The sequence below is a fragment of the Clytia hemisphaerica genome, unplaced genomic scaffold (genome assembly GCF_902728285.1).
Source record: "Clytia hemisphaerica strain Z4C2 unplaced genomic scaffold, Clytia hemisphaerica genome assembly, whole genome shotgun sequence".
Classification (NCBI taxonomy): Eukaryota; Metazoa; Cnidaria; class Hydrozoa; order Leptothecata; family Clytiidae; genus Clytia; species Clytia hemisphaerica.
The window spans coordinates 518587-531459 of NW_027103851.1; the positions used below are offsets into that span (position 1 = coordinate 518587).

General features: G+C 35.6%; 2 protein-coding genes across 2 annotated transcripts; one reads left to right on the top strand and one right to left on the bottom strand.

Moving 5' to 3' along the window:
- Nucleotides 1–1709: 1709 nt before the first annotated feature.
- Nucleotides 1710–7498, top strand: LOC136807679 (uncharacterized). Its single transcript, XM_067064276.1, has 6 exons — nt 1710–1926; nt 2970–3140; nt 3629–3778; nt 4480–4679; nt 6177–6266; nt 7117–7498. Exons 1-6 carry the CDS (start codon nt 1845–1847, stop codon nt 7318–7320), a joined length of 897 nt encoding a protein of 298 aa, XP_066920377.1. The 5' UTR covers nt 1710–1844; the 3' UTR covers nt 7321–7498.
- A 103-nt stretch (nt 7499–7601) lies between these two features.
- Nucleotides 7602–12873, bottom strand: LOC136807677 (tRNA (adenine(58)-N(1))-methyltransferase non-catalytic subunit TRM6-like). The gene is made up of 3 exons (XM_067064273.1): nt 11640–12873; nt 11229–11439; nt 7602–8892 (listed from the first exon to the last, which is right to left on the bottom strand). Exons 1-3 carry the CDS (start codon nt 11947–11949, stop codon nt 7896–7898), a joined length of 1518 nt encoding a protein of 505 aa, XP_066920374.1. The 5' UTR covers nt 11950–12873; the 3' UTR covers nt 7602–7895.

A 12873-nucleotide genomic window follows, 5' to 3' on the forward strand; every position in this document is an offset into this window, starting at 1 on the left:
ATAGCCTATACTAGACGTCACTCGCGTTTTTTTTTTACGCAATTAACGTCTATTCCACTTTGCGACTTTTTCGAATGTTTTGAGCCCGGGTTTTCAGGCTCTAAACATTCGATTTTTTGACGTCACTTTTAACTTTCGGAGCTCCTGCAGTAGCAAAATAATCGAATTTGCGTCAAAACACTTGAAAGGCTTCTATTTTTCGAAAATCGTCAAAGTGGAACTCACTAAGAAACGAGATGAAAAATCCCGGTTTTTAGTGAGGTGCTCGCTACCTTAAGGAGGGTCAGTTCAAGAAGAAATAATGACGCGACTATTCATATTACAGTTTTTCCTCATTGCATTTTGCATAGGCTAAACAACCAATGACCGGTTATTTAACCGATAGGCTCTCGTCTAAATCGATCTGATCCAGTTTAACAACTGACCGGCTATCGTCTAATTTGCACATATCCCTGACTGTTTGTGGCTATTGATATTATTTTCGAAAATCCGTGAAGCTTCTGATTGGTCGGGTCAAGCGCACTGATGCTGAAATTATATTTTAATGTCACATGACCTAGGCAGCTTGGGTAAGATAAGATTTCCTATCTAAACCACGTCACACTTTTCAGCCAAAGTACTCTAGTCAATCCTAAAGATTTGTGTATATTCCTCGCCCATCTGTATATTAATAAAGTCCATTAAACCCGGGGAGGGGGTTCACTCCGCTGGTCAAGGTACCTTTTTAGGCACTGAAGCTATCTAACAGGGTCTGCAGGGTCCCAAATTTACAAATGTTCAAGATGTGTATATCTGACAGGTTTGGCTTTTAGTAATTTCTAACAATTTTCATTTACACGAAAAACAATATTGTGATTTCACATATAGTTAGATACGGTACTGTAAACAAGGTTTCTACCGGTTAACAATTCAGTCTCTATAGTCTAAGTCTCTAGGTGGTGTATAAAATCATCATGCTATTAACAAAGGTTTTAGATTATGGAATAGGAAATATCTGGATTAGTTTCAAGTGCGATTCTAGGCGGCCCAATGTGCAATTCAGTTTCACTTATGCAACTTCTTTTTACTGACAAACCCTTGTATCCTTTTGGCCACCTGATACACCCCTTCTCACAGACGCGGTTGGATTTTGTCAGCCAGTGGAGGTAACAATAACGGACGGATTGATATTCCAATGTTTTTATGGCTGGTTTCTTTAATTCAGTGGGGATGGAAAAATAGCACAATATTTTGCAGTGGGATTTGCTTATCTGATTGTTTTCAGTGGTGACAAAAATTACAGTATAGTTTTCCACAGTGGACGATATTTTGGCCAATTTTCCAGTGGGTCTGTGAGAAGGGGATGTCCTGATACATCTCCTGTTAAATGTGTTTGGCTAATGGCTCCCAATGTTTTTTTCTTTTTCATAAAATTGAATATATCTTGGGTATTTATTTCTTAAATGTTATTTGAATTTAAATTCCCTTATATAAATGTTGATTTTATTGGAAACATTTTGTTTATTAACATACTATTGAAAAAATAATTGAAATTTACTCGAAGAAAAAAACCCCCTAAAATTCCTCTGTCTAACAAGAACTACTGCTGCATAGCAACTTTTCTTTTTCACGCGAGGATGAGACACAGAACTCAACAATAGAACAAAGAAAGAGTTTAGAGTCACGAACTGGTGCATGAAAATGTTGGAGAAAGACTTGCTACCCCATTTGCGTATTTGATGGTTTCTTGAAGGAACTCTGATCTGGGGAGTGTTTAGAAGACTTTATCAAAACCAAAGATTCTGCATCTAGAAAATACGTTTGGAAGAGAGAGAATTTTTTACATACAACTAGAGTGTCTCAAAATGACACAAATTTTAATGACACTTGCTTTAGCGTGTCTTATTCATCAAACCACTGGCTATCTCAACTTGCTGGGGAAACTTGGTAAGTGTTAAGCTTGATTTTCTACAAACGAATAGGGGAGACTTATGCCCAGGGAGGTTGAAAACTGTGATCCTGAATACCCCAAGGAATGATAGAAAGGAAACGATCATGGCGGGAAAAAAAATCTTGACGGTCGAAAATAGGGAGAAAGTTGGAAAAATCGAAAACAAGTCAAACGGCACTCAGGGCACTTGAGATTACGTCTCACATACATCAACAATTAAATCAATCTCATTGGTTAAAACTCATAATCGCACGATGAGTTATTTTTTCTTCTTTGGCGCGCCTTCAAAGAGAGCAATTAATCGTTAATTGCATCCTGTAGAGAGCAATTAATCGTTAATCACACTCTTCAATGAGGCGCCAATATGTACAAAATTGATTTTAATGTTTTTTCTTACATTTTTTTTGCATCGAACGTTTTAATTGCATTCGTCCTTTCGGACTCGGAAAGTTAATAACAAAAAAATCACTCGTGCAATTATATTCGAATTGCACTCGTTATCATGTGATTACATATACAAATTATGTTGTAATTGAGCCAAATTAACGGGACAAGCTGGAGTTTTTACAAGCTCTTATTGGATTTGGTTGAACTCTTATTGGATTTGGTTGGTCGTTAACATGTACAGGGTGTCCCTAATTAAAGTATCGAGTTTGAACATGCGATTGAATAGAAAGCTTTATGTGCGTGTTCACAAAATTGTATTTTAAGCTCTCCCTCTTTTTTCTTTGTCATTACGATTAATTTATACGTTGTAACTACCTTTTGTAATAAGCCTGTGTGATGGAGAACGTTCTTGTATTTTAGCGATAACAAACACAAACTTTTCTACTCAATCGCATGTTCAAACTCGATACTTTAATTAGAGACACCCTGTAGTAAAAACAATTTTGTTACTTTTCTTAAAGAACGCGTCATTTCTATTACTTCAAACGACCAATTAGTGAAGTATCTTATAAAAACTCCAGCTCATCCCAAATTAACCAATCCGTGCTGCTCAGGAAAGTGATTTGATTGTACGGTAATCTTTCTTTTCTAGTTGAAAGCACTGGATTCCCAATCACGTTGCATTGTCCGAACGATCCAGGGTTCGTCCTGGTGGGTGGTATCACAGTCAATAACGAGCCTTTGGAAGAAAAACTTCAACAAAAAGTCAAAGACCAATGCGATCGACAAATGAAAAAGAGCAAAGGGTCCAATGGTGGACAAGGTGAATAATTTTGATTTACCAATAGCCCGGGGGGGGGGCACTCGATCTGAAAACGACCATACGTTCGGCCCAAAATTTGGCTTCTAAAATCGGACCCTTACAGTGCAGTGAATTTTCATTTCTATTGGTAGATCTAAGTTACGTCATTTTTGACCAATAGGAATCTAAGTAACGTCATTTTTAACCAATAGGAATCTAAGTAACGTCATGTTTAACCAATAAGAAAGGAGCTGAGTAATTTAAAATTTAGGCAAGCAAGCAAGGAGGTTGGTACTCCAGACGAATAGTCATGAAAAAGGGAAAGGCATTTTATGGATATTAGAGTGAGTTTAGTTTTTGACGAATAGATCATAAAATTAATGTTCATTAAAAATGAGCCAAACGGGGGAAAAGTTGTTCTTTTCTTTGGTTTAAAATTTTAAAATGGTGTGTAAGCAAATGGTAGGACAAATGATTCCCTTTAATGATCTGTAACCTTTTTATTGCAGGGGCAACATGTTCGTTGAACTTGCCCCGTGTAAACGTGAGTGACAGTGATACCGTGCGTGTGGTATACAATTGTCATGATGCTGAACCAACTGGAAATGAGAAATGGGGTGAAGAAGAAAAGAAGCCAAAAATTGCTGAAGAAAAAGAAGGTTAGTCAGGATCAATCTGGTACCCCGAGCCACTTGGAGGTTTTTGGGGAATTTGCCAATAGTAAACATGTATATTGATACAGTCTGAAAGACATTAATATGCTAATATTTGCTCTTCGTCTTTGATTCTTTCTACAGTGATTACATTGACACATGCGCAATAAAATTCTTTTGATTGGTCCTCAGAGGTTGATACCTTAAGGGAACTTGTTTTGGCGGGAAGTAATTGTGACGAATTTGGCGAATTTAGAAAAAAATTACCAAAATTAGTTCCCGCAAAATTAAATGGTATTTTGCCTAAATAAGTTCTTGAGTTAACAAAAAAAGCTTCAAATAAGGCAAAATAGAACAGATTTAAGTTGTACGTCATTCGCCAAAATTAGTTCCCGCCAAAATAAGTTCCCTTAAGAATGTTCTTTGAAAACTCAACCTCTGATACTCAAGGTATAAAGGACTGGGTTGGAGTTTTAAATGAGAATCTATTTTCCTGCAACAATTAACTGTGTACCCACAAAATAAACAGTGATTTGAGATTTTCATCAGATAACCTTTCTACGTGCGTCTCAATGGACAAGAAAGCTTATTTGAAGAAAGAAACTTCCCTTAGTTGGTGTTGCTAGGAAGCAAATCTATAGAAGTCTGTGAATCGAAATACTAAAGCTTCTTCCTCTTAACTAAGATAAATATCTTATCATCAATAGAGGAAGCAGGGATTGACATGGATTTATTGTTGGCATGCCAACGAAGAAATGGAGTTGATGACGTCATCACAATCGAACGCATCTATTTGAATGGTAACGAACCTCCGGAAGGCGAACATCCTGATCTGGTTCCGCAAAAGATGACCGATAAATGTTATGGAGAATGGACCAATGAATTGGAAAATGGACAAAGTAAAAAGGTAACAATCGCTATCTGTACCCGCCCCTTTATATTTGCGATGTTAGCTTTTTTAGACTTATGCTTATGCAAATAAATGGGTAGAAATATAGCCTAATCAAAAGACTTTTCCATAAATTACGTCACAAGCAACGTTTACCTCTTTTTAAAAATATTACTATGGTTATAGATTGATGACAGAGGAGTTCATAAGAAGGTTTCTATTTACTAAAGTAACATTTGAAGAATCAAGGGATTTAATCACCTTGGTAATGGTTTTTCAAAAACAAAGCAGTTTTACGCTCGAAACGAAGGAAGATATAGCTAGTGTATGCACTGTACCTTCTTATACTCACCCTAGCATTTAGTGTTTTGTTTCATTGTTTTGGAAAATTCCCACCCCGGACACTGTATCTATAAGGTGAAATTGAGGCATTTAAGGGCTCTCACTGTAGTGTAGTAGTTAATAGTAGTAGTTAATTTTTCATAATTGATGTGTTTAAAAATGTGTTTTCTGACTGATGTAACCAACGAAACTATGACATGTTATACATTTTTTGTTAGACAAACTACTCCTGAATCTGAAAATTCAAAAATTGCATTGGAAATATTTGATGAAGAAGAAAATGAAGACTTTTTCGAGGAAGAGTATTTCAACTTTGAAGAGCTTAGTTTCGGCGAAGAAAACAAATTTTGTATCTTTTACCGAATTATAAAATTTTTGCGGAAAATTTTTGTATATGCTTCTTTGTCTCGAAATCTTCAAAATAGTGGTTTTTCATCAATTTTTCATCTGGATTTTGCTTATAAAACAGTCATAACTTTTGACACATCTTTTTAGAAAAATTTTCCGCAAAATTTACAATAGCTCAATTCTTTGCGGACAGCTTGAAAAAAGTTCGAAGCAAAAAGGTTAATTATGCATTAAGGTTTAGCACTTTTTATAAAAGAAGGTGATGCAACATATTATTAACGTCTTTTTAAAGTTCATAACGTCATTTTTGCAATTAAGTTCTTAATTACTCTTAAGGGGTTTGATTAAAAAGCAATTTATAAAGGCAATTCTTTGTTAAAAGTGTTAAAAAATCTAAAACATAACTTTTATGCTCAGATACTAAAATCAATTTTCTGACTATGGTCAGAGCCCTCAAGGATTTATCGCAATTTTTATTACTTTAACCCCTAAATTTCTTAAAATCGAGTAATTGGGCTTTTTCAGAAAAAAATTGAAAATTGGGGTGGAGGATATAACATTTTTTGGAAATAAACCCGGACATTGTGACTTTTGACCCCCGGGACAAGCATTAACTGGACACTCAAAATTACCCTCAAACAGAGCAAAGCTACCCCCAAAAAGAGCAAGGCAAATTTTTTAGATTTTTCACTATCCCCTGCGGATACCCTCCACTCCCCATGCACAAACATTTCCTGGAAGAGCCCATTCCAGGCTCAGCATTGTTCTTAAATTGTTCTTATTTTTTTGGAGATAAATTATTTTCCTTCGACAAATTTCTTTTAGTATTACCCTGTTTGTAACATTGTCAACACGTATGGGACAACATTGAAAGTTGTCTACATTTGTCTGGGTCCTGGATCAAAACGAAAGAAGGTAAGAAAAAAATTTCTGCTGGTTACTCACTTATAATGAGAACAAATAATATTGGGCATTTCAGTGTTGATTTAGCACTTATGTCAGAGAGAGGTAATTGTCCATTTAAAGTCTATTCACGATAAGTGTGCACTCTTTTTTCTTTTACCTGTAACTTTTGAGGGAATTCCTCAATCTTCATAAATTTAGTATCGTTGGAGAGATATTTGTGAGTGGAACAATTTAAAATTAAAAAGTCTTTAAAAAAATTCTAAAAATGAAGATGAAAATGAAGAAAAAAATGAAGATCTTGTAGAAAAGTGCTATAACCATCATTTTCACTTAAGTGAATCCTTGATCATTGAACGTCATCACTGTGAAAAAAATTCTAAAAGATAATAATTCAGTCAAAAGATATCAAACAAAGTTATAAGCTGATTGACGTCTAAAAACCCTGTTTTCTGCTGTTTTCCGCTGTTTTTTGGGGTCAATCACTTATTAACTTTGTATCATAACTTTATATTGAATAAATATTTCAGTGAAATATCTTCACAGTGATGAGCTCCTAAGATCAAGGAATCTCTCCAGTGAAAATGAAAGTTATAGCACTTTTCTACAAGATCTTCATTTTTTTCTTCTTCATTTTCATCTTCATTTTTAGAATTTTTTTAAAAGACATTTTGATTTTCAATTGTTCCACTCACAAATATCTCTCCAACGATACTAAATTTATGAAGATTGAGGAATTCCCTCAAAAGTTACAGGTAAAAGAAAAAAGAGTGCACACTTATCGTGAACAGACTTTAGAGATAAAATTAACTTAGGAAGTAGCTATAGGCATCATTATAGTAAAATATCTTTAATTTTTAAGTCTGGTAATGGAGAAGGAAATGGAAATGGCGGTGGAAACGGAAAAGGGAACAATGGAAATGGCAATGGAAATGGCGGTGGAAACGGAAACGGGAACAATGGAAATGGCAATGGAAATGGCGGTGGAAACGGAAACGGGAACAATGGAAATGGCAATGGAAATGGCGGTGGAAACGGAAACGGCCACGGACAATATGGTCAATAAGATGGTCAACAAAAAGCCAGAAGTTGAGGCATTGAAAATAAACATCCAAAATATGAATTCTTTAATTTTGGTAGAAATGGAGTTTTGTAATTTTCTGAATTTCTGTAAAAAGAAATCTTTTTATGTAAGTATGTGATTTGGAGAAATTTCGAGAGTTAATCTGACAATCTTTACTACACCCGACCCCATTTCTTCATTCTAGTGACTTTTAGGAAAATTAAGCATCGACATTGCTATCATTTGAAGCAGTTTAAAGGCAGATTGACAGCATAACAACTGAATAAAAACGGAATAGGGCGTGTTACGTCAATTGATTGTTCTAATTGACAATGAAGACATTCTACATGTTTGATAGAAAAAAGAAATATCCTGTAATGTTTTTGCATTGCAAGATCAGGCAGCGCACAATTTTATAAATATATAAAATTGGCTTGAAACCAAGAAAGCCAAATGAACAACTACTAGAATTATTTTACGAAACCAATAGTTGTGAAATCTTTCGTTTAATAGTGAAGAAACATACTTCACACAATGTTTTCATTTAAAAAGAATTCTCACCAAAATATTCAACTCAGTTAAGGTTTAACTTTGATTCCACGTAAAATGTAGCCACCCGTTGCCGACATAACAATTTCCGGATGACTGCGGTCAGTTAAGACTTGGACGTTCCGGTGCCACGTCTCCGTAATATCGACATTAACGGCAACCTTCATATCTTTTAGAGTCACATAACACTCCATCAGTGGTTCTTGGTATTGGCAGTAGACCACAAACGGGCGAGAGTCTTGTAAATATTCGAGAAGAGATAACAAGATTGCTTTCGGATGGTACTTCGAAGCGATGATTAAAGAATCAAATTTCTTTTCTTTCATTAACTGCATCGCGCGGACACATTCGATACGTCTTCGTTCACGTGTCAGAAACGAAACGCGCGGTGCTTTCGGTTGTCGGTTATTTGTCGTTGATCTGTTTTCCTTTTTATCAAATTTTCGTTTACGGTTGTTTTCGGTTACTGGGGCAGTCAGTTCTTCGTTCGTCGGTTTCGCTTCATAGCCTGGATCTTCAGCTTCTGTCTTAACAGTAAACTCTGTACCTTCCATTTTAGCCTCTGTTCCATTTTCCATCTTTTGTTGCGCATTTTTTGTCGTATTAGAGTCTAAATTATATAATTTCCCTAATATGGCTTCCATTAATTCCTCTTCTGAGCAGTCAGAGCGTCCTTGAAGTTCTTTAAAAACTTCCAATTTATCCAATTGGAAACTACAGGCTAGTCTCTCGACATCTTCCAGGCTAAAATTCAATTGCTCAACAATGGCACGTACAGGCTCGTTGCCTTGGTGTATTTGTAGTGCAGAGCCTTCAAGCCCAAGTCTCTCGAGAACGGCGCCCATTACGAGACCTTTGCATGAATCCGTCAGCAGAACTTTGGATCCACTTTGGACGTTTGAGTAAGTCAGTATTTGAGCTAGTGTGTCTAGCCTCATGTCCAAGATCTTGTCAGGGGCCTTGTTGAAATACATTTCTGCAAGGAGACGGACTGTTGGGCGAAGAGCAACGAAATGCTGCAAGTACCTTAAATAGAAATATTCGAAAATTATTGTCAATATCATAAGACTACCTTAAGGGGATTAATTTTCGCGAGACAATTTTTTTCGGAAATAATTTAATTTTGCAAGACTTATTTTCGCGAGATAAGGGGCCGTCCATATGGTACGTACGTAAAGATTTTCCAAAAATTTAATACCCCCTCCCCCCTTGTACGCAGAGAACAATAGAAATGATGTCATTTAAACAATAGATGTACGCTTTTGCTAAACCCCCTCTCCCCCCCCCCTTCACTGCGTACGTACTATATGGATGGCCCCTAATGCCTTTTTTACTATTTTATTTCAATTTCTTAGGGTTTTTGAGATTTAAGGAGACAAACCTGGACAAACTGCATGAAAAATTAATTTTTGCAAGGATTAAATTTCGCGAGTTTTCGAAAATACTCTCGAAGAAACTCGCGAAATATAAATCCTCGCGGATATTAATCCCCTTAAGGGTACTGTGCGAAGTGAATTTTGCAAATCAAGCTTTTTTGAAATATCTCGTGAGAAAACACGATTCGTCAACTATGTTTGTTGTTTTAATTTTAGTTGTTCATTAAATTTTGTGAAAACACGAGTAACTAAATCAATCAACTTCTATAAATCTAAACTAAAACCATTCGAAATTTCTATGACGGGGTCGGGAATTTGGAAGAAAAAAAAGTTCTGTTCTGAGCAAAAAAAATTAAGATAACAGTCTCTCACACTCCCTTATTAAAACAAACGTTTGAAGTCAAAAACATCGCTGACGTCAGTACGACCTAGACATGATTTGAGAGTCAAATTGAGTAAGAACAAAAATAGTAGGGGACAAACCCTTAGGCCCCGTGACATATTTTACGCGGCGCAACCAAACCTGGTCATCTCAAAGAATTAAAAGTATTTAAAGAGTTTTTCCAGAGCGGGTTTTCTATTAACAATAATAATCTTATTATCTATACATCGTTTTGTTGAGAGCTTTCAATATAAGTGGTTTTGGATTTTATTGACTTTGAGATTTCGTCAAATTTTGTGGTCAAGGGGTTTTACCTTGACATCGATTTTTGAGGTCTAAAAAAAGTTCCTTGGCACAAGTAGACCCCCCTAGCGAAAACTCTTTAAATAATTCATTCTTTGGTTGCGTCACATAAATAATGAGAGGGCTGGTATCATGAAAAGGGAAGCGAAGGTTAGAAAAGAACTCCATAACCATGATATAAACGAAGGAGTTGACTGAAGAGTATCATCCAAAAGCCACTTACTTCGTGAATTTGTATTATGCGAGTTGGTCTTGCAAGTTACGAGTTTATATTCAGGGGGGTTCAGGATCCAGATACCAAACCCAGGGCCGGGGGGTGGTGTCAATTTTTTTTTTCAAATTTCAAAAAGTCGAGTTGGTATTGATACCAAAATAAGGAGGTGGGTCCCCCTTTTTTTGAAAATTAGGGAATCTTTAAATTGGTATCGATACCAAAATGAGGGGGTGGGTCCCCCTTTTTATAATTTTTGCATTCAAAACTAGAGTTGAACAAACTGAATCAAGTCTTAGCAGATCTTAGAACTTTTTTAGTTGTGATAAAACTTTTCTGTACATAACGTTCATTATATAGGCATCATCATTATGTTACAAAGACTTTAGGCCTGCCTAATACAATGAGTTTTTTATCTAGTCTAGTTTATCAACTAGTTTTATGAATTTGATACATTTTGCCAATTTAGTTCAAGAAACTTAATTTACTTTGTGTTAGAATGAGAAAAAATTGTTTTCATTTTCAGGAGTCTAAAGTGTGGTACATAATATAAGTGATTAATAAGAGGAATGTTCTTTGAATAAAAACATCCACAGATTTTGTTTAGCATCTGTTGTATGCAGTATCCTATGCATATAACTTCTTGCATTTTTACTGATTGCCAATTTAGGGGGGGGGGGTCCCCCTTTTTCAGAAAAATCAGGATTTTCAAGTTCGTATCGATACCAATTTAGGGGGGTGGGTCCCCACTTTTTCAGAAAATCAGGATTTTCATGTTAGTATCGATACCAATTTAGGGGGGGTGGGTCCCCCCTTTTTTAGAAAATTGGGGTTTTCAAGTTGGTATTGATACCAATTTAGGGGGTGGTGGTGTCTACTACTTTTAAATCTCGAAAAGTCAGGTTTTTGGGCCCTGGGTTGGTATCCTGGACCCTGACCCCCCCTGTTATATTATTAGATATGCGAGTTGCGAGTTACGAGTTTCATTTTTAAGAAAATAAAATCGCGAATTGCGAGTTGAAATCTTTTGGATAAGACATGAAAAGTGCGAGTTGTAACTCGATACTCGCATATTATCAATTCGCCCTACTTTTTCTCTTTCTTCTTCAAATATTTGGCTTGTGAGAATTCAGTTCGATCTTTGAATGTGGCGCTGTTCTCGATCAACTTTTCCACTATCTTTTCACCTTCCATTCCTTCGTTACGGAAACCCATGATGGTCTTCTTGTCCAGTTTTTGCGTTTCAGCACTGTCTACGATATCACGGTTATCTTGAGTGACCTCTTTCTTCTCACTTTTTTCTACAAAAAGAGTGAGTCACGATGTTATTCTCTTCCGTAGGGGCTTCTATATTAGTTTTACAAGCATGAAGTAACTGCCTTTTTAAACAAAAAGTTTAGGATAATACCATCTCAAGCAAGTCGTTCCTCTACTAAATTTCGATCAAATTCATAGCTTGGAAAAATAATCATCTACCATTGTCTCTAAAATACATACTCACCGAGTTCAGCTAATTTTTCATATTCTGTGCGGTGTTCTTCGACAACTGTTGGATCGATCACCTCCAGATCTCTCCCAATAACTTTGAATGCAGTGCCATATGGTTTTCCTATCAAATCTTTGCATGGGAACATAAACTTCTCCATCTTCTCTTTTTTACCATCTTCCAAATAAACATATTTCAAGTTTTTAGCTTTCTTGATAATGACACCTTTGCCAGCCTGCATGACGGTATTTGTAACAGCTACGGTGTTTTTGCACTTTTTTGTCTCTTTAAGATTTAAAAAATTAAACGAAAGTTGAGAAACCATATGATATTTTACTGGATATTGAAAAGGGCGGGGTCAACATAAAGATATTTATATAGGCATCGTAGGTTACAGCGTTTATCATTTATTAAGAGATGTGATCAGTAGAAGTAACAAAGTAGCAAATCATTAAAATTTGATACGTGGTAGCTTGGCAAAAATACCTAAAAGCTGATTTAATAAAACTGTTCTCTAAAAACTCGAAGTTACCTAAATTCTTTCAAAAGTTCAAGTTCGCCACACTGTAGCAAAATTATTACAGCAGAGACCATAAATGGAAAAAAATTTATCATAATTGATACATAATGCGTTAAGTTGTCAAACTATGAACAAAAATATTTATTTTTCGCCCTATGAATTATAACAAAATTCTTTTTTACCATTTCAATTAAAAATTTAGGAGTTCAAAAGTTGCAAAAAAATTAGAAACTATTATAAGAGCTGACTGCTCACAAATCAAATTACTTGAATTGCCCCCTGGCAATTAAAGTCCCAAACAGAACATAAAAACCCTAATAAAAGAATTGAATGTAAAAAAAACTGAAAAGTGAAAAAGTTTTCGATAGAATTCACTATAAATTAAATAAAAAATGTTTATCGATGATGAAATAAATTACTAAATTTATGTAGATAACATCCCACCCATTCTAGTCATCATTTCCTTGAAGCAATGTAATTGGTACATTATCATGAACACCTTGAAGGAGCAACTCGCCTTCGAATTTGACAATCTTCTTGCGTTTAGCTGCTCTCAAGGTACCAACAAGAGCCTCGAAGATATTTGCACATCTTGTGTCGTTGAAAATAACGCCAAAGTTGACAACATATTGTCCATCGGCATTTTTCTCGCCCAGACGTTTCATTTCCTCTACCAAGAGTTTGACTTCGTGTTCAACATTCATTTTTAATTGTTTTTTTATGACAGCT